General features: G+C 42.2%; 2 protein-coding genes across 26 annotated transcripts in view; one reads left to right on the forward strand and one right to left on the reverse strand.

Annotated features, from left to right (window-relative positions):
- The window catches only part of CHD1 (chromodomain helicase DNA binding protein 1), a 179347-nt gene extending 167926 nt beyond the window's left edge, over positions 1-11421 (forward strand). For 13 of the 16 annotated variants that reach the window (XM_085527725.1, XM_085527723.1, XM_085527728.1 and 10 more), the window contains 5 exons: positions 5920-6098; positions 8180-8276; positions 8499-8556; positions 10004-10214; positions 10454-11421. In XM_085527725.1, coding sequence (XP_085383851.1) covers positions 5920-6098; positions 8180-8276; positions 8499-8556; positions 10004-10214; positions 10454-10796 — 888 coding nt within the window. In that variant the 3' untranslated portion in view covers positions 10797-11421. Of the gene's footprint in view, positions 1-3383; positions 3505-5919; positions 6099-8179; positions 8277-8498; positions 8557-10003; positions 10215-10453 lie in introns of those variants that run through there. The other 3 variants (XM_085527732.1, XR_014939000.1, XR_014938999.1) reach the window with 3 other exon arrangements.
- A 7338-nt stretch (positions 11422-18759) lies between these two features.
- LOC146754699 (nipped-B-like protein) overlaps positions 18760-20610 on the reverse strand; it is a 251490-nt gene continuing 249639 nt past the window's right edge. For 9 of the 10 annotated variants that reach the window (XM_085527742.1, XM_085527738.1, XM_085527746.1 and 6 more), the window contains 2 exons: positions 20042-20227; positions 18760-19489 (listed from right to left, as the gene is read on the reverse strand). In XM_085527742.1, coding sequence (XP_085383868.1) covers positions 19124-19489; positions 20042-20227 — 552 coding nt within the window. In that variant the 3' untranslated portion in view covers positions 18760-19123. Of the gene's footprint in view, positions 19490-20000; positions 20228-20610 lie in introns of all 10 variants that reach the window. The other variant, XM_085527743.1, reaches the window with a different exon arrangement.

Raw genomic sequence — 20610 nt, forward strand, 5'->3', positions numbered from 1 at the left:
AGGATGCTTGTAGCATGGGTCCCTTGGGAGTCACTCCATAAGGGTAAAGGGGTCCAGGAAGCCTGATGCTCCTCAAGATGGAAATCTTAAAGGCACAAGAGCAGGCTGTCCCTGAATGCCGTAAGGGGAGCTGTAGGGGAAGAAGACCGGTGTGGATGAACTGGGAACTATTGTTGAGACTCCGGAAGAAAAAGAGTCTTTGTCCTCTGGAAGAAGGGACAGGCTACTTGGGCAGATTACAAGGAAGTTGCTTAGGCAACTTCCCAACTCAAACTCGGATTGTCCACTGCAGTAAAAGAGAATAAGAATAATCCTTTTACAAATATATCAGTGGTAGGAGAAGAACCAAGGAAAATTTCCATCCTTTAGTTGATGCAGCGGGGAATGTGACCACTGAGGATAAGGAGAAGGCTGAGGTCCTCAATGCCTTCTTTATATCTGCCTTTAATAGGCAGATCTGTTATCCTCAGGACACTTTACACCCTGATCTGGAAGTCTAGGGTGCTATGCAGAATACACCCCTGGTGATTCAGGTGGAGACAGTTAGAGAGCTCCTCCTCCACCTGGACTGTTACAAGTCCATAGGACTGGATGGGCTCCATCCTAGGGTGCTGAGGGTGTTGGTGGGGGTGATTGCCTAGCCACTCTCCGCCATCTATCAGCGTTCCTGGCTATCTGGAGAGGTCTCAGAGGATTGGAGGCTTGCTGATGCGACTCCCATCTACAACAAGGGCTGTAAGGAGGATCCAGGGAACTACAGGCCCATCAGTCTGACCTTGGTACCAGGGAAAGTTATGGAGCAGATCATTTGGGGTGAGATAACACGGCATGTGCGTGGCATCCAGGGGATCAGGCCCAGACAGCACAGGTTCATGAAGGGCAGGTCATGCTTGACCAACCTCATCTCTTTCTATGACTGGGTGACCAGACTGGTAGATGAGGGAAAGGCTGTTGCTGAAATCTAGGTAGACTACATCAGAGCCTTTGACATGGTCTCTCACAGTATTCTCCTGGGGAAACTGGCTGCCCGTGGCCTGGATAGGTATACCCTTCTTTGGGTAAGGAACTGGCTAGAGGGCTGTGCCCAGAGGGTAATGGTTAATGGAGTTAAGTCCAGCTGGCGACCTGTTACAAGTGGTGTCCCCCAGGGGTCAGCTGTTGGCAAACCTGAAGGCAAAAGGTCAGCGTGCTCGGACAAACAGACACACACCAATATGGTTACATATAGTTACATCAGTTTATTGCCCGAAAAGCCATACTTTTATAGCAGACAGACGAGGCCGTCCAAAAATCACACACACTAATTGGAGGAAAGCTACTGTAATAACAACCCTAAAACCCCCCTTCAAAGCCACGAGCCATTCATTCTTTTCCTAGAGGTGTCCTTGGTTCTCATGCTGTTTATCCTGTTCCACAGCTGCTGCTCTGTGAAGTCCTTATCTTGATCCATGGCTGCTGCTCTGTAAAATTCTTCTTGTATTACAACAATCAGCACTGGGGCCCATCTTGTTTAGTATCTTTCTTGATGACCTAGATGAGGGGATTGAATGTACCCTTAGTAAGTTTGCAGATTATACCAAGTTGGGAGGTGGTGTCAATCTGCCCAAGGATAGCGAGGACTTTCAGAGGGATCTAGATAAGCTGGATCTCTGGGCTGAGATGAATGGGATGAGGTTGAACAAGGCCAAGTGCCAGGTCCTACACTTTGTCCACAATAATCCCACGAATCCTTGGGGATGAGTTGCTGGATGACTGTAAAGAGGAAATGGATCTGGGTGTTGGTTGATGCTCAGCTGAACATGAGCCAGCAGTGTGCCCAGGTGGCCAAGAAGGCTAACAGCTTTCTGGCCTGCGTTAGAAATAGTGTGGCCAGCAGGAGTAGAGAGGTAATCATCACCCTGTACTCAACACTGGTGAGGCTGCATCTTGAGTACTGTGTTCAGTTTTGGGCTCCTCACTACAAGAAAGACATTGAGGCCCTGGAATGTGTCCAGAGAAGGGCAACAAAACTTCTGAGGGGTCTGGAGCACAAGTCTTACAAGGAGCAGCTCAGGGATCTGGGATTGTTTAGCCTGGAGAAGAGGAGGCTCAGGGGAGACCTCATTGTACTCTACAACTTCCTGAAGGAAGGTTGTGATGAGGAGGGGCTTGGCCTCTTCTCCCAGGCAACAAACAGGGCCTGAGGAAATGGCCACAAGTTGTATCAGAAGAGGTTTAGACAGGACATAAGGAAAAACTTTTTCTCTCATAGAGTGGTCAGATACTAGAATGGCCTGCCCAGGGAGGTGGTGGAGTTGCCATCCCTGGCAGTGTTCAAGAAGCATCTGGATGAGGAGCTGCTGTGAGATATGGTATCTTGTGGTAGCAATGGTGATGGGAGGATGGTTGGACTAGATAATCATGTAGGTCCTTTCCATCCTTGTGATTCTATGATTCTAACTACATCAGTGAATAAGGGAAGAGCTGCTGATGTCACCTATTTGGACTTCAGTAAGGCTTTTGACACAGTACCACACAACATCCTTCTCTCCAAACTGGAAAGATATGGGTTTGATGGATGGACTGTTCAATGGATAAAGAACTGGCTGCAGGATCAAGTCCAGAGAGTGGTGGTCAGTGGTTCCATGTCTGGATGGTGACAAGTGGTGTCCCCAGGGATCAGTTCTGGAACCAATACTCTTTAATATCTTCATCAATGGCATTGACAGTGGGGTTAAGTGCACCCTCAGGAAGTTTGCTGATGGCACATAGCTGTAGGGTGCAGTTGACACACTGGAGGGACAGGATGCCATTCATAGGGACCTAGACAGACTTGAGCAGTGGGTCCAGGTATAGATTTAACAAAACCAAGTGCGAGGTCTTGCACGTGGGTCATGGCAATCCCCATTACCAGTACAAACTGGGGGATGAAAGGATTGAAAGCAGCCCTGCCAAAAAGTATCTGGGGGTACTAGTGGTTAGTAAGATGGATGTGAGTCAGCAATGTCCCCTTGCAGCCCAGAAGGCCAATTGTATCCTGGGCTGCATCAAAAGATGAGTGACCAGCAGGTCAAGGAAGTTGATCCTGTCCCTCTACTCTGCTCTGGTGAGGCCTCACTTGGAGTACTGCGTCCAGATGTGGAGTCCTCAGTACAGGAGAGTTGGAGTGCATCCAGAGGAGGGCCACAAAAATGGTCCCAGGGATGGAACACCTCCCTACAAGGACAGGCTGAGAGTGCTAGGGCTCTCTATGGTTCTGTGAAAAAGTCATCCGTGCAGCTCTGGGTACAGAACATTTTTGTAGCAAATGATTAAATACTGTATTTCATATAATAGAATCAGAGGATCTTGAGTTGGAAGCAATTTATAAACGTCTTCTCATCCAACTTTCCTGTAATGAACAGGGACGTGCACAGCTAGATCAAGTTACCCAGGGCCTGATCCAGCCTCATCTTGAATGAGTCCAGGGACAGGGCATCCACCACATCTCTTGGCAACCTGTCCGAGTGCCTCACCACCCTCACTGTAAGAGTCTTTTTCCTTATATCCAACCTAAGTCTCTCCCTCTTTAAGCTTGAAGCCATTTCCACTTGGTCTATCACCACAGATCCTGCTAAATAGCCTGTCCCCTACGTTCCTGTAGCTTCCCTTTAGATACTGAAAGGCTGCTCTGAGGTCTCTCTGGAGCCTTCTCTTCTCCAGGCTGAACTGCCCCAGCTACTTCTATTTACTTTATCGAAATCTACCTTAGCCTGTTATGCACTTTTTTTTTGTACAATGAAGAAAATAACACCAACAGAGAATGACAAAAAGGTGAGGAAAAACATTCTTTTCAGTGAAATTCCAGTGGTGAAAGAGCAAATAGGAATTTCCCACATAAACGCTCACTAACTATAGATTCTGAAAATCATAGAATGGCCCAAGTTAAAAAGGAGCATAATAATCACCTAGTTTCAACCCCGAAAACTGGGAAGGGAAAAAGGGAAAGGGGTAGGGAGGTGGGAGCTGGGCTCAAGGAAACAAACAGAGCAGCGGCCACGATCTAAGGAGGAAAACTTATTTTACTAACCGTGATATTGGAATGCAAGATAACACAATATAATCTAATTGAAATTGAGGCTAATGAATCAAGTGAAATGAGAGAGAGAGTTTTCCAAAGACTGAGAGGCCTACTTTGAAATTGAAGGTGCACGGCTTGGAAGCACATCCACACTTGCTGCCAGGCAGTGAGAGAGAGAGAGTCTTCCGTGACGTATTTCCCTCTCTGACTGTGAGGTCTTCTGGGACGTGTAGTTATTCTTCTCTGTGTTCCACATAATGTCCTGATGTGGAATACCAATAGCAAAAATTACAAAACAATGACATTGTACAAGTCTTTCTGGATGGCTTCCCTTCCCTCCAATGTGTCAGCTGCACTGCTCAGCTTGGTGTCATCTGCAAACTTGCTGAGGGTGCACTCGATGCCATTGTCTATGTCATTGATGAAGATGTTTAAGAGCTCCAGTCCCAAGAACGAACCCTGAGGGGCACTGTTTGTGACTGGCCTCCACCCTGACACAGAACCATTAATCACAACTTTGACCATGTCAACGGCTTTGTAAAAGTCCATGTAGATGACATCCATCACCCTTCCCCCATCCACTGATGCCATCACTCCATCATAAGGCCACCAGATTGGTCAGACGTGATCTGCCCTTGGTGAAGCCGTGCAGGCTGTCTCAAATCACCTCTTTGTCTTGTATGTGCCTTAACATAGCTTCTAGGAGGATCTGCTCCATGATCTTCCCAGGCACAGAGATGAGGCTCACTGGCCTGTAGTTCCCCAGGTCATCTGTTTTCTCTTTCTTAAAAATGGGAGTAATGTTTCCCTTTTTCCAGTCGCCAGGGTTTTCACTCGACAGCCATCATTTTTCAAGTATGATGGAGAGTGGCTCAGCAACCACATCAGCCATCTCTCTCAGAACCCTAGGATGGCTTTCAACAGTCCCCATGTATTTATATACATTCCTTTTCATGGGGAGGTCTCAGACTTGTTCCGCTGTTACAGTGGGACAGAATCTGCTCTTCTCACCCACAACTAGAGGTTCCAGGGTCCTGGCAGACATGGGGAGGAGCCTGACCACCAGTGAAGACTAAGACAAAACACTTACTGAGTGCCTCAGCTTTTTCCATAACTGAGGAAGCCAGTTCTTTGTCCTCATTTATCAGAAGGAGAACACTCTCCTTGATCTGTCTCCTCCTGCTTATGTACCTTCTTGTTAGTTTTCACATCCCTCACTAAGTTCAGCTCTATCTGTGTCTTGGCTTTCCTAATCTTATTTCTACACAATGCAGACAATGTCCCTATGTTCCTCCCAGGCTACGCAACCCTGCTTCCACTTCCTGTACATTTCTCTCTTTTCCCTCAGTTTAAGCTGCAGGTCCTTGCTCAGCCATGCCAATCACCCACATCCTCTGCTCTTTTTCTTCTGCTGGGGGATTGAGAGCTCTTGTACTGTCAGTAGGATGTCCCTAAAGAGCTGCCAGCCTGAGGACATCTGGCAGTGACGTGATTAGATGTCCACAGGGCAAGCTGGAGCCACTTTGGGGGGGTACCCCTCCCACAAGGTCCAAAGTTTACAGCGAGGAAGACTACGAGCCTTCGCAAGGAAGAAGATGAGCCTTCATCCCACGACCGCCCCCATGACTCACTACACACGCGTAAGGGGGGAGGGACCATATGCTAATAGGGTTATGGTTTAGTGGCTTGTGGTAGCAATGGTAACAGGAGGATGGTTGGACTAAATGATCTTGTAGGTCATTTCCAATCTTGTGTTTGTATGATTCTACGATTCTAATACTGTCTTTGCTATATAAATAGCAAAGTAATGGTGATTCATGTTATAAAATTCATTTTTTTACCCCTTTGAATTAATGTATTTCTTCTTTTCCATTTTACAGTGCAAAGAAAGAATGAGGCCTGTTAAAGCAGCATTGAAACAACTGGATCGACCAGAGAAAGGCCTTTCTGAAAGGGAACAGCTGGAACATACTAGACAGTGCCTAATCAAAATTGGGGACCACATTACTGAATGTTTAAAGGAGTACACAAATCCTGAACAAATTAAACAGTGGAGAAAGTAAGTTCTTCATTGTTTTCCTTGGGAAAAAAAAATGCATTATAGCTTCTGTTAAGCAAAATAATTTTTAATTATTTCCCTTGTTTCTTATTTCCTTTCTTGTATTTTTCTGCTGTTTTAAATAAATACTTTAAAGAAAATGATTATAAATGGCCCCAGCTTTTAATGGATTCACATTTATATATTTGTATAGCAATACATTTTGTCCAGTAGCAGAGTCATCTTACTTCTTAAAAGAAAACAAACAAAATAAGTGTATGTAGTGTGTATTTAATGTTTTTGGAAAAGTGTTCTTATTGTTAAAGAACCTTACTGTTTCAACTCTGAGGGTTTTTTATTTGTGCTAAAAGTAGGTCTTTATTAAATTTGTGAGTTGAAGTTGGAATGAATTTGAATTGCAGAATATTTAATTTTTAAAAATATAGCCTAAAATGTAATCATGTATTACCTATGACTTCATAAAAAGCATTTATTGTAATAAGGAGGGAGAGGTGAGTGAGGATGAGGTGGAAGGACTGCCTCCAAGCTTGTCGAAGGTGAGGTGGTCAGCTCCACACTTGAAGACTGCCTCCTCCAGAAAAGAAAGGAGAGTGATAGTCATAGGTGACTCCCTTCTGAGAGGAACAGAGGGCCCAATATGTTGGCCTGACCCTACCCATAAGGAGGTTTGCTGCCTCCCTGAGGCCTGGGTCAGGGATATTTCTAGAAAACTTCCCAGTCTGATCCACCCCTCTGATTATTATCCTTTATTGATAGTTCAGGCCGGCAGCGATGAGGTCACTGACAGAAGCCTGAGGACTATAAAAAATTATTTTAGGGGACTGGGGAGGTTAGTTGATGGAGGAAACATACAAGTAGTATTTGCCTGTATTCCTACAGTGGCAGGAAAGGACACTGAGATGTCCAGGAAAACCCATCTTATAAACAGATGGCTGAGAGGCAGGTACAAATGCAAAAATTTTGGGTTCTTTGATCATGGAGTGAGTTACTCAGCACCTGGCCTGAGGTCTGCCGATGGGTATCACCTGTCTCAAAGGGGGAAATGGGTCCTTTCCCAGGAGCTGGCAGGACTTGTAGAGAGGGCTCCTCACTGCAAGAAAGACATTGAGGCCCTGGAGCGTGTTCAAAGAAGGGCAACAAAGCTGGTGAGGGGTCTGCAGAACAGGCCTTATGAGGAGCAGCTGAAGGAGCTGGGATTGTTCACTCTGGAGGAGGGTCAGGGGAGACCTTATTGCTTTCTATAACTACCTGAAGGGAGGTAGTAGTGAGCTGGGGGTCAACCTCTTCTCTGGTATAACTGGTGATTGGACTAGAGGGAATGGCTTCTAGCTGCACCAGGGGAGGTTCAGGCTGGACGTTAGGAAATACTACTTCTCTGAAAGAGTGGTCAGGCACTGGAATGGGCTGCCCAGGGAGGTGGTAGAGTCACTGACCCTGGAGGTGTTCAAGGAACGTTTGGACGTTGTGTTGAAGGACATGGTTTAGTGAGAAATATTGGTGATCGGTGGATGGCTGGACTGGGTGATCCTGTGAGTCTTTTCCAACCTTGGTAATTCTGTGATTCTATGATTGTGATGTACTCAGAAAAATCCTGTATCTGATATTTGTAAAAAATAAGGCATGTAGATCAAATGTCTCGCACTACAAGAGATTTCACATTTGGAAAAATCATTACTGGATAGTAAATACTTAAGTTTTCTGACATATTTCAAATAATCTTTCAGAATGCTTTCACAGGAAATTGAAAACTATATTTTTAGGCAACTGCACATTCTCTGTTAACAGAATTTTCATTAGTACTACTTTTCATGCTGTGCATTTTGAAGTCATTCTGATAAACATTAAAAATGATAAATTACTAAAGAAATTCATTTTTCAAATGTTTGAAATACAGCTAAGTAACATTTGCTGTGAAGCTAAGTAATATTCTGTATAAGAGACTTTTACAGTTATTTCAGTTTACTCAATTACTGTTGAAATAATTGTCAATGGTTTAATTTCATTTAAGTCCATGTTCTTTTGTATGATGCAAGAAAAACTAATATATAGAAGTATTATAACCTTTCTTTCTTATTCCTCAGAAACTTGTGGATTTTTGTCTCGAAGTTTACAGAATTTGATGCCAGGAAGTTGCACAAACTATATAAACATGCAATTAAAAAACGCCAAGAATCTCAGGTAATACTTTCACTCTCTCTAAATATACAAATGTATATTCTAATTATTATAACTTATTAGATTATCAGTTCAGTAGTTTACTATGAACAATAACAAAATGATTACTTGAAGTGTATTTTTCTGTTCTTTGTGAACTAGTCATTTTTGTTAGTATATTTTCTGAACAACTCAGATGCAACTTTTGGATTTATCAATGTCAGTTTTTGTACTTGTCTCTTTCAGCAACACAATGACCAGAACATTGCTTCTAATATGAACATACAAGTAATTAGAAATCCAAGTAAGAAATCTTAAAGTATATTATTGTACTGTGTATTTTAAATGAGGGATGTAAAATGAAATAAGATTTAAAAATGTCTCCTAAAACTCCTGTAGTGCTGGATAAAAATAGTGATAGGATTACTTGGCATAACTTCACTAATTTGCTAATGAAATTGAACTGAGCACAGATTGAACCTGGTACTTACTGATTTAGTAGCAAGTTATTTGACCATCTTAAAAAATAAAAACTTCAATAATCTACTTAATTTTGAGCAGGGAGAAAGGCCTACTCAAAACTTGTAAACTTCTGAGAGGCTATGTGTATTTATTTGTAGCAGTTGCAATGTCACAATAGCTTCAGGGAATATGAGATGTCTTCTATTGTTGACAATAACAGTTTTTCTATGCTCCCACGCTTTTAATACTTACTTTTTATATCATGTTATCTAAAACCTTGAGTATGTTATCATGAATTTAAAAGGAACATAATGTGTTTTAGGAATTGTGGTTTAACCTAGCAGGTGGCTCAGCAGCACACAGTTACTCACTCTCCCCCTTCCCAGTGGGATGGGATGGGGGAGAGAATTGGAAAAAAAACAACAAAGTAGAACTCATGGATCAAGATAAAACTATTTACTAAGAAAGAGAAAAGGAAAAAGATAGTAGTTATGACAACATATATAAATGTCTATAACAAGTGATGCACAAGCAATTGCTCACCACCTCCCAGCTGATGCCCAGCTAGCCCCCAAGCAGCACGAGAGACAGATCAATTCTCACCACCTTCAAAATTCTTTCCACTTGATGCTCTAGGATATCAAATAGCCCTTTGTAATATATATAGAATATCCCTCCCCCCCCCCCCCCAGGCCTTCACTGAGAAACTGGAATGGCCTTGACTCTGTACAACACTGCTAAACAACAAAACATCAATGTGTTATCAACATTGTTTTTTTCCCCCCCAAAAAAAACCAAAACATAGCATTATACCAGACACTCTGAAGAAAACAATTCCATCCCAGCTGAAACTAAGACAAGAATATCACTAAAAATCTTTCATTAACAAGGTATACCTTTAAAATTGCTGTTCATGCTAGAGCTAGCTCCCATTCAAGAGGAACTTCCAATTGTTCTGTCTAAAAATGCCCTTTTAAAGGTATTCTACTCACCTCTCATTTGGACCACACTGATCCACTACATTTAGTCTGTAAGGTTGAAAAGTTTTAGTTTCTCAGCCCTACATACCTACATTCCTAGCTTGCTTGCCTTCTACTTCTGAGATCTCATTCAGTTCACTCACATCAGTGCATTTGTCTTTAAACTATTTAGATCTTGTTTCTGTCAAATGATAATGCCATTTTCATGTTACTTTAAATCTGACAGGTAGAAATGCTGTTTTAATTAGGTGAAGAAAAAAGTATAGTGTATGAGAATTCCTTATAACCTCTGTCTGTTTTATTAAACAGATGTGGAAAGACCAAAAGAGAATACAAACCATGATGACAGTATCAGGGACAGTTATTCTTCTGACAGACATTTGTGTAAGTACCATGATCACCATAAGGACAGAAATCAGGGAGATACTTATAAGAAAAGTGACTCTAGGAAAAGGCCCTATTCAGACTTCAGCAATGGAAAAGATCATAGAGACTGGGATCACTACAAACAAGACAGCAGGTAAGTTGGTTCCGCAATTGTAAAATCTCTTAAGAATTCCTTTCCTGTAGTATGTTTGTAGTAAGCACCAAAATGCTTTATTTATTTATTTATTTATTTATTTATTTATTTATTTATTTATTTAAATAATGCAGAATTGCCAAGAAATGTACTTCTGTTGAATTGACATCATTGTAATTCTTACTATGTATTTTGTAATACTTACTAATGTAAGTTTTGTTGGTGTTTTTTTTTTTCAGATACTGTAGTGATAGTAAGCATAGAAAGTTGGATGACCATAGGAGCAGAAATCACAAGTCAAACCTAGAAGGAAGTTTAAAAGACAGCAGGCCTCATTCAGATCACCGTTCCCATTCAGACCACAGGATACATTCAGATCACTGTTCCACTTCAGAGTACAGCCATCATAAATCTTCCAGAGATAGGTACCACTCAGACTGGCAAATGGACCATCGAGCTTCTGGTAGTGGCTCAAGGTCACCATTAGATCAGAGGTCTTCTTATGGTTCAAGATCTCCATTTGAACACTCATCAGATCACAAAAGTACACCTGAACATACATGGAGTGGCTGGAAAACATAACAAATACTGACATTTTCTGGACCTTCTTTTAGCCATATACAATAAACTAATACAGTAATTGCCTTATGTGACTTGAAAGACTAGATATTCTATCAGTAGCAGTATTGTTACTTCTTCCCAGGATGCAAGGTCTATTATTCCAACCAAAAAAAAAATATTTTTGTATTTGAAGTTTATGCTGCACAGTGCTGCAAATGCTGTGGCACTTTTTTTTTTTTTTTTTTTTTTTTAAAGAAATGAAAACTGTTTACTTTTACAGGGACCTCAACACTGCCCTGTTAAGACTGGATCTTATGAAACTATTTTTAAGCAGAATGCGATTGAAATTTGTAAATGAGTTTTTAAACACTGATATGTGATCTTGTTTCAAGAAGGAATGAGAAGTTTGCTTTGTTTTCTTAGTAAAGAATTCTCAAGGATTTTGTTCACTTTCCAAAGCTACGTTTACATTGTACACTGCAACCACCTAGCAGCTTTTCATCACAAGCTTAACTATTTAAATTCTGTACCTATAACTGTAAAATAGCTAGAATTTTTCCTGTTTGTGATCAGCTGTAATAAAGTCTTTTTTACACACTAAATAAATAAATAAATAAATAAATAAAATGGCTGCAAATAAATTAAATTTTCCTTCCATTTTGCTTGTTCTTTTCCCCGCCAACTCAGGCCTTCCTGTCACAAGTATTCAAAACAGGCAGTGTACTAATTATTTTTAATAAAATAGCTTGATGAAATCACTTCGGAATGTAGAAAAGGAACATTTTTCTTGAATTTAGTGCCCATTTTTCTTTGATACTACAGATAAATGTTTTGGGGTTTTATTCTAGTTAGCTTTTTTCCTTTTTTTTTCTTTTGAACTGTCAATATTGTTATTTCTTGCAGCAAAATGGCGGGAAATAGTCAAACTGTTTTCTGGAAAGTTTTTTCCAGTCCACTGGTTTTAAAGGAAGAGTGCAACGTTTGAGGCACGGACTCAGATGTGAACGATCCAAATCGTTTATTACAAGTTCTCACATCCCTTATATACCTTCACAAGTTGTTATTTTCTAACTTTCCCAACCACCTTTACATGTCAACAAAGCATTCTACAAAACACTTTTCAACTCTCCATGCAGGCACGTATCCAATCAGAGCTGTGAGACCCTTCTTCTCCCTGCAGAGGTGTCCTTGGTTCTCATGCTGTTTATCTTGCTCCACAGCTGCTGCTCTGAACAGCTTTTCTTGTATTCCCACAATTAAACGAGGCCCATGGGGCCAGTATGGATGGGACAGGATGTGAAGAACATCCTCTATACTGCTGCTGGAGAGAAAGGTCCCACTTGGAGTTTGTGGCAAAGAGCCTCAGGAGAGACCCGAGGCCGACCCCTGGGATTTTGGAGTCGAGCATATAAAGTGTCTGAGGAGCACTACACTCCAACTGAGAAGGAGATCTTAGCCGTGTATGAGGGGGTTCAGGCTGCTTCTGAAGTAGTGGGGACAGAGGTTCAGCTCCTTTTGGCACCTCGACTGCCAGTGCTGAACTGGATGTTTAAAGGACAGGTTCCCTCCACCCATCATGCTACTGATGCCACTTGGAGTAAGTGTATTTCATTAATTACACAACGAGCTTGAATGGGAAAACTCAGCCGTCCTGGAATCCTAAAAGTGATCATGGACTGGCCTGAGGGTAAAAAGTTTGAAACACCACCTACAGAAGAGGTATCACGTGCTAAAGAGGCACCACCATACAATGAGCTACCAGAAAACGAAAAGAAATTTGCCCTATTCACAGACGGATCATGTCGTATTGTAGGGAATCATCGCAGATGGAAAGCTGCTGTATGGAGCCCCAAACAACAAGTTGCAGAGGCCACTGAAGGTAAAGGAGAATCAAGTCACTTCGTAGAGGTAAATGCTGTTCAGCTGGCTTTAGATGCAGCTGAACGGGAGAGGTGGCCAATGCTTTATCCTTATACTGATTCATGGATGGTGGCAAATGCCTTATGGGGGTGGTTACAGCAGTGGGAAGATGACAACTGGCAGCGAAGGGGTAAACCTGTTTGGGCTGCTGAACTGTGGAAAGACATTACTGCCCGAATAAAGAACATCGTTGTAAAGGTGCGCCATGTAGATGCTCATGTGCCTAAAAGTAAGGCTACTGAAGAACATAAAAATAACCATCAGGTTGATCGAGCTGCCAAAATTGAGGTGGCTCAAATAGACTTGGTCTGGCAGAACAAGGGTGAATTATTCCTAGCTTGGTGGGCCCATGAAACTTCGGGTCATCAAGGAAGGGATGCAACATATCAACCATCAATGAAGTTGGGCAGAGACCGAGGGGTGGACTTAACTATGGACGCTATTGCTCAGGTTATTCATGACTGTGAAACATGCGCCATAATTAAACAAGCCAAGAGGATGAAACCTTTTTGGGGGGAAGGGCGATGGCAAAAGTATAAATATGGAGAGGCATGGCAGGTTGATTATATCACCTTGACATGATCTCGCAATGGTAAGCATTATGTACTCACCATGGTGGAGGCAACCACTGGGTGGCTCGAAACATATGCAGTACCCCATGCTACCACTTGAAACACCATATTAGGGCTGGAGAAGCAAATCCTGTGGCGGCATGGCACTCCGAAAAGTATTGAATCAGATAATGGCACTCATTTCAAAAATTCCCTTGTAACCACTTGGGCCAAAAATCATGGCATTGAGTGGATTTATCATATTCCCTATCATGCACCAGCTTCTGGTAAGATTGAACGATTCAACGGGTTGTTGAAAACTATGTTGAAAGCAATGGGTGGTGGAATGTACAAAAACTGGGAGAACCATTTAGCAGAAGCCACCTGGTTGGTCAACACTCGAGGATCTAGTAATCGTAATGGTCCTAACCAATCCAGCTCCTTACATACTGTAGAGGGAGATAAGGTTCCTGTAGTACACTGTCACGGAGTTCCCTCTAGAGCTCACTCCAGGACAGTGGGAACAAACCCAGGGGAGCAGGAACAAAAGTGCCTCCCTTCTCTAGCGGCACGGCACGACGCGGCGTGGCGCGGCGTGACCCGACCATGTGTGTTTCGGGAGAGGGGAAGGGAAGGGAGATTGCGATTGGGTCTAAAAAAAAAATGAAGGAGGAAAAAGTGATCTGAGAACGAACAGCAGTTTAATAACCTAATAACGCTAAACAACAATAAGACAGTTTCAACAAAGAGAATACCAAGTCCCCAGTCTCACCGATGAGCTGTGGAAGACGGGAAGCTCCGACCGCGCTGTCTCCTCGCAGGAAGCCCGGCCAGAAACCCCGTCCCCTTCCCGACTTCCCCTCCGGTGCCGCTCCCCACATGCCCATTTAAGGCGGTCCACAGAAAAAAAACTTGTCCCCTTAACTCCCATTATTCGGCATCATGTTCTGATGTGGAATACCAACACCAACCAAATTACAAAACCATAACATTCACATAAAGAGTGTGTTGGGAAAAGCAGTTTGGGTCCTTCCAGCATCTGGAAAGGGCAAACCTCTCCGGGGTACTGTTTTTGCCCAGGGACCTGGGTGCACTTGGTGGGTGATGGACAAAAATGGGAATGTCCAATGTGTACCACAAGGGTATTTGATGTTGGGGGAGTGCAGCCAATAATTTCTTGTATATATAAGTAGAGCCTCAGAGATATATGACGAATGTCCAGTTAGGTACAGGACTTAAGATAGGGTGGATTAATGTTAAGGAAACGCTTTTCTGTATACCTTAACTAGGCATTCTGTAAGCAAGTTTTCCATCTGGGCTCTATATCGTGCACTGGCCATGCATGTGTAGAGCACACATGGAAAGAAGTATAATTCAAAAGGAATCTGCTGTGGCGGCTGGGAAAGGATGAGTGCACCTTGATGAGGGGGCCGCCCTACTAGCGCTGCCTTTCCCCTCCACCGCTGTCATGTTTTCCTTTTTCTGGCAGTTTTGCCATTTTTCTCAAAATTAATAAATAATAGTGAGTTAAGTTATAGAGCTTTGTTCTCAACTTAGGGATTTGCATAGAATAGATATAAATTATTAAGAAAATAAGGTTGCTGATTGCTCACAACTATACATATGAGTGTGTATGTGTGTATAAGCATAATGTAATGATGTAGAATAAGGGGTGGAATGCTATGGTTTAATAATTTTGTAATTTTCCTATCAGTATTCCACATCATAACATCATGTAAAGCATCAATAATTTTACCAAATCTGCAACTTACAGAAGAAGACTACATATCCCAGAGAACATCACGGTCAGAGTTAAGTCACGGGACCTGGACACTATATTATCTCACTCCCAGGCTGGACTGATGTCTTTTGAGTTCTGGCGTTCAGGAGAGTGTGTGGCAGCCTTCGCCGTCTCGCCTAGAGTTTTACAGTAGGCCTCGGTTTTGGGACTCATTCTCTCTCCTATTTTGCTTGATTCGTTAGCTTAATTTCAATTATATTGTATTATATTGTGTTATTCTGTATTTTAATATAGTATTTAGTAAATAAGTGTGCCTCCTTAGATCGTTGCCTCTGTTTTCTTTGCTAATTAACTTTTTTCCTTCCTTTTGGGCTAGCGGCCCTGTGGGGTCCGCGGCACCCCTGTCACGGGAGCAGGTAGATTTTCGTTTAAACCGTGACACCGGTCTGACTTTTAAAGACAGATGTAAAGAAGACATTCAGAACCTCAGTCTTTTCCTTATCCTCAGTGGTCACATTCCCAGCCTCACCCAGCAAAGAGGGGATATTCTCTTTTGTCCTGCTCATACTGTTAATGTATTTATAAAAGAGTTTCTTGTTCCTTTTTACCCCAGCAGCCAGGTTAAATTCAAGCTGGGCTTTTGCCTTTCTGATTTTCCCTCTACACATCTTAACAACTTCTTTGTACTCAGAGTTGCCCGTCCTTCCTTCCACAGGCGGTAGATTCTCTTTTTCTCCCAGAGCCTTAAGAATAGCTCCTTATTCATCCATGCCAGTCTTCTTCCCTGCCAGCTCATTTTGCGGCTCAGAGGGACCGCCTGCTCCTGTGCCCTTAAGACTTCCTTCTTGAAGAGCAAGCAGCTCTCTTGGACCCCTTTACTCACTAAGGCTGAATGCCAGGGGACTCCCCCTACTACCTGGTGGCGCAGTGGTAGGAATGCCGCGTTGCAACACCGGAGGTCCTGGGTTCGAATCCCCCTGTGGCGCAAGTGGTTAGAAGTGCCGCTCAGCTACACAGGAGGTTCGAATCCCAGGGGTTGGACTCGATGATCTCTAAGGTCCCTTCCAACCCACACGAGACTATGATACTATGATACTATGATGATACTAGTCTCTTGAACAATTCCAAGTCCGCCCTCTGGAAGTCCAAGGTAGCAGTTTTGCTATTCCTCCTCCAGGCTCCACCAAGAATCGAGAACTCTACCATTTCGTGATCACTCTGTCCAAGACAGCCCCCAACCCACATCTCACACCAGACCTTCCCTGTTTGTGAACAGCAGGTCTAGCAGGGCAGCTCCGCTCGTGGGCTCTCTCACCAGATGCATCAGGATGTTATCCTCTATGCATTACAGAAACCTCCTAGACTGCTTCTTCTGCACTGTGCTGTACTCCCAGCATATGTCAGGGAAGTTGAAGTCCCCCATGAGGACAAGGGCTGGTGACCATGCAGCTCATTCCAGCTGCTTAGAGAACACCTCGTCTGTCTCTTCATCCTGGTTTGGCGGTCTATAACAGACGCCCAACCAGGATGTCTGCCTTATCAGCCCTTCCTCTGATCTTTACCCATAGGGGTTCAACCTTATTGTCCCCAGTAACAATCTCAGTAACATGAAAGCATTCCCTAACATGGAAAGCCACACTGCCATCCCTCCTTCCTTGCCTATCCTTCCTGAAGAGTTTGTAGCCATCCATTGCAGTGCTCCAGTCATGGGAGCAATCCCACCACATTTCCGTTGTGGCAACTAGGTCATAGTTTGCCTGCTGCACAATGGCTTCCAACTCTTCTTGTTTGTTGCCCATGCTGCGTGCATTGGTGTAGATGCACCTCAGCTGAGCCCCTTGCTTCACTCCTAATCCCAATACCACTTCCCCAGGCTGATCTCTAGCAGGCCTGGCTTTATCCCCTTCCCCTTTCATATCTAGTTTAAAGCCCTCTCTACATGTCCTGCCAGCCCCTGGGCAAGAATCTGTTTCCCCTTTGGAGCCAGGCAATTTCCATCAGCAGACCTCAGGCCAGGTGCTGAGTAGACCATCCCATGATCAAAGAATCCAAAATTTTTGCATTTGCACCTGCCTCTCAGCTGTGCGTTTATAAGATGGCTTTTCCTGGTCTTCTCAGTGTTATTCCCTGCCACCAAAGGGATACTGGCAAACACTACTTGTATGCCTGCTCCATCAACTAACTTCCCTGGTCTCCTAAAATCATTTTTTTATAATCCTCAGGCTTCTGTCAGCAATCCCATTGCTGCCGGCCTGAACTATCAATAAAGGATAGTAATCAGAGGGATGGATGAGGCTGGGGAGTCTTTTAGAAATATCCCTGACCCAGGCCACAGGAAGGCAGCACACCTCCCTATGGGTAGGGTCAGGCCAACGTATTGGGCCCTCTGTTCCTCTCTGAAGAGAGTCGCCTATGACTATCACCCTCCTTTCTTTCTCAGAGGAGGCAGTCTTCAAACATGGAGCTGACCATCTCACCTTGGGCAAGCTTGGAGGCAGTGCTCCCACGTCACCGTCACTCACCTCTCCCTCTGGTTTCAGGGCTTCAAACTTGTTACACAGTGGGACCAGGGGAACTGAGGTAGATCAGAATGGGGGTTGCTTGTGATGCCAGGCTGGGACCTGCTGCCATTCCTCCTCTCCTCTCAAGTTGTCTCTCCCTGCTTGACTATGGCAAGAGAGAGGGTACATTACTCCCTCCGTCTGGGAGGTCCAATCTCTGTGCCTTTCTCACAGAGAGTCACTCCACCAGTCGATCTTCCTCTTGCACTCTTTCCCTAAAACATTAACTGCTTTAGATTTTTCATTTATAGATCTGCTAGTTTTGTTGCTATCTAGAATATAAAATCGCTTATGATAGACTTGTGGTAATACAATTAAAACTTCTAAATGCTTTCAATTGCTTTTGGTTTTCAACTTAAAAAACATGAAAACATCTTTCAATTAGTTAAAAAGCCTAATTTACAAATATTTAAAATTAATTTGTGAAGGAACGTAGCATAATTATGCAGCTGCATACCCATTACTGGCTCAGATACTGGCAGCGATCTCTTTTTCACACAAACCTCTATATATTAACCCAGAGAAATGCTTATGTAGGAAGTTAGCACAAACAGAATACTCATTCAGCTTTCCCAACACCTAAACTATCTTAAATTGCCATTTAAATACCATTAGAAAGAAATTGAAGCTTACAAAGTACAAACTGTAGTTTCTTTTTATATTAAAATGTACTCTTGAAAATGTGTTTGACACAGTGTTAAATGTTTTAGTTAGTATTAAATATTGAAGTATACAATAAAATCCTAGAGTTGCGTTTATACCCTTTAAGGGATAAAAACTATTATCTGCCAATTATTCAGAAGCCAACCTATACAAACTGTATAAACAGTATCTTACGTCCTGTTTCTAAAAACACCGATAAATTTTACATAAAAGATTGTTTAAATCTATGCATAATATATCTTTCAGATCATTACAATAAGAAATTCAAATGGAAACAGACAAGTAACAAAGAGAAGTAAAAATATTTATTGCAGTATTTTCTCCACCAGAGGTCCGGGGGATTTATTTTCCTGTATTATTTTCAGTGTGACCTACTAACATCAAAATCTACACTTACAAAAACTCCTGCACGTAGGTCATAGATACTGCATGCTCCCCCCCCCCCCCCCCCCCTTTTTTTTTTTTTCCTTCAACAGAATAAATTATATATGCAGGAGATTCTGCCATTTTACAGAAACTGGGCTAATCTAAAGAAAGCCATCCGCTGCTAGGTTAAACTCCAAGAACACTTTATTAAGAACATTAACAGACTAATTTCCAACATTCACTTGTTTATTTTATTATTTTTTTTTTAAACAGAAAGGTGTTGTTTTTTTTTGCCAAGATATAAACAAATGTTTTAAACTATAATACAGTGGGAGTATAAATGATTTGAGAATTTCTGCTGCACAACAGCGAGGGAAGCTCCCACAAAAACATTTACCAAACATTTCCTTCTTGTTTTCTCCCTGTGTCCCAGGTTCTGTTCTTACTCATTTAATTGATTTTTAATTACTTTTTTGACAGAAAGTTAATATTTCATGTTTCCGTGTTATTTCAATTCCTGTAAATTTGGCTGCATGTACAAATTCATTAGCTAGAAGTTCCATCCTTGGCGGCATACAGCGATCGTAGAATCTGAACAACTTTATTAGTCAGTTTATTAGTGCTAGTTAGAGCAATTTTTTTGTAAATAATGTCTGACTCTTTAATAGTGTCTACCCAAGGCACCAGTTTGCGGCCATCACGGCGCTTAGCCTCAGTCCAGGAGCCACTGTAGGAGCCTGCCATCCACTGAACACTGAAGCCATTGCTGGTTTTCTGTACTACTCGTGCAATTTGTGGTCGATCTTTGTACTTTGGACAGCAAATAGCGATGACATCCATGACATCAACACTTTCATTCATCTGTGAAGCCAACTCTGTAGAGTCTGAATTTCGTTTTGACCTTCTCAATGACTAAAACATTGGAGGGAAAAAAGACCAAGTGTTACACAAAAGTACTTTAGTGAAAATATTGCTTTTATTGCTTTTAATCCCTTGCTGCCAGGAGTTGGGACTTCCCGGCACACATTCTATTGCTGGCAATGAGACGCACTGCGACCGCCAGCGCCAAGGGGTTAACATATCCTTGTAAAACCACATACTCTTAATTTGTACCCGTGTCTTTTTCTCTTATTGATATATAAAATTATATATACACACATGAATCAAAAAGCTACATAAAAACTTGGCAACAATAGAAAGGATAGCACACATTACACGTCAAAGGAAAATTAATAACTTTTTATACTGGATAAATCTCATTTTCTAGGATTTTTTTATTGTCTTTTCTGTTAAACTTTCTACAAAAAGTTGTATAAACGTTTAAGTAGAGAATCTCTATCTACAAAATGCTTTCATGTGGATTACATTACTTTGTGTACATTTTTAATATAGTAGGCTGACATAAGCACAAAATTCATTTTACGTAATACGCTGTGAAATACGTTGACTCCTCCTCCGCCTCACCCCTGAAGTGCCGCCTCCTCTATCCTCCCCATCACTTTCATCATCCTCTGTCTCAGCTGCACTGTTTTTAGGGCTGCCTCCTCCAAGCAGTGAGGTAATTGCTTTGTTCCGAGCATTTGTGCTAGCTGACACCTCTCCATCTTCTTCCTCTTCATCAGGATCCAAGTGTTCCATAAGGAGCTTGAACTATTAAAACAAAATAAAATTAACAACAATTAAAGATCAGTCTACATTGTACCATTAAAATAAACATTTATAGAACAGTGCATTAAACCAAACCAAAGGCAAGGAAACAGGATAAAACAAATAGCAGGCAACTTTAATCTCGAACAGCTCACATGATTTGTTCTACACATTTTTTTACTTTCATTTTCTACTAGGTATCTAAAACTTCCTGCATTTCTACAGTATGCAAGAAGTACTAAAGAAGTCTGTAAAGATATTCCTTAGTTGAAATAAAGTTGTTGTGTTTTAATTTATTAGAATACTTTGAAAGACAACCCCACTAAACATCCTGAAAGGAAGTTGTAAGCTATTGGAATACTACATAAGGTTACCAACCAGGAACA

This window comes from Coturnix japonica, chromosome W (genome assembly GCF_054131305.1).
Source record: "Coturnix japonica strain WE chromosome W, WE-NBRP24, whole genome shotgun sequence".
Taxonomy (NCBI): Eukaryota; Metazoa; Chordata; class Aves; order Galliformes; family Phasianidae; genus Coturnix; species Coturnix japonica.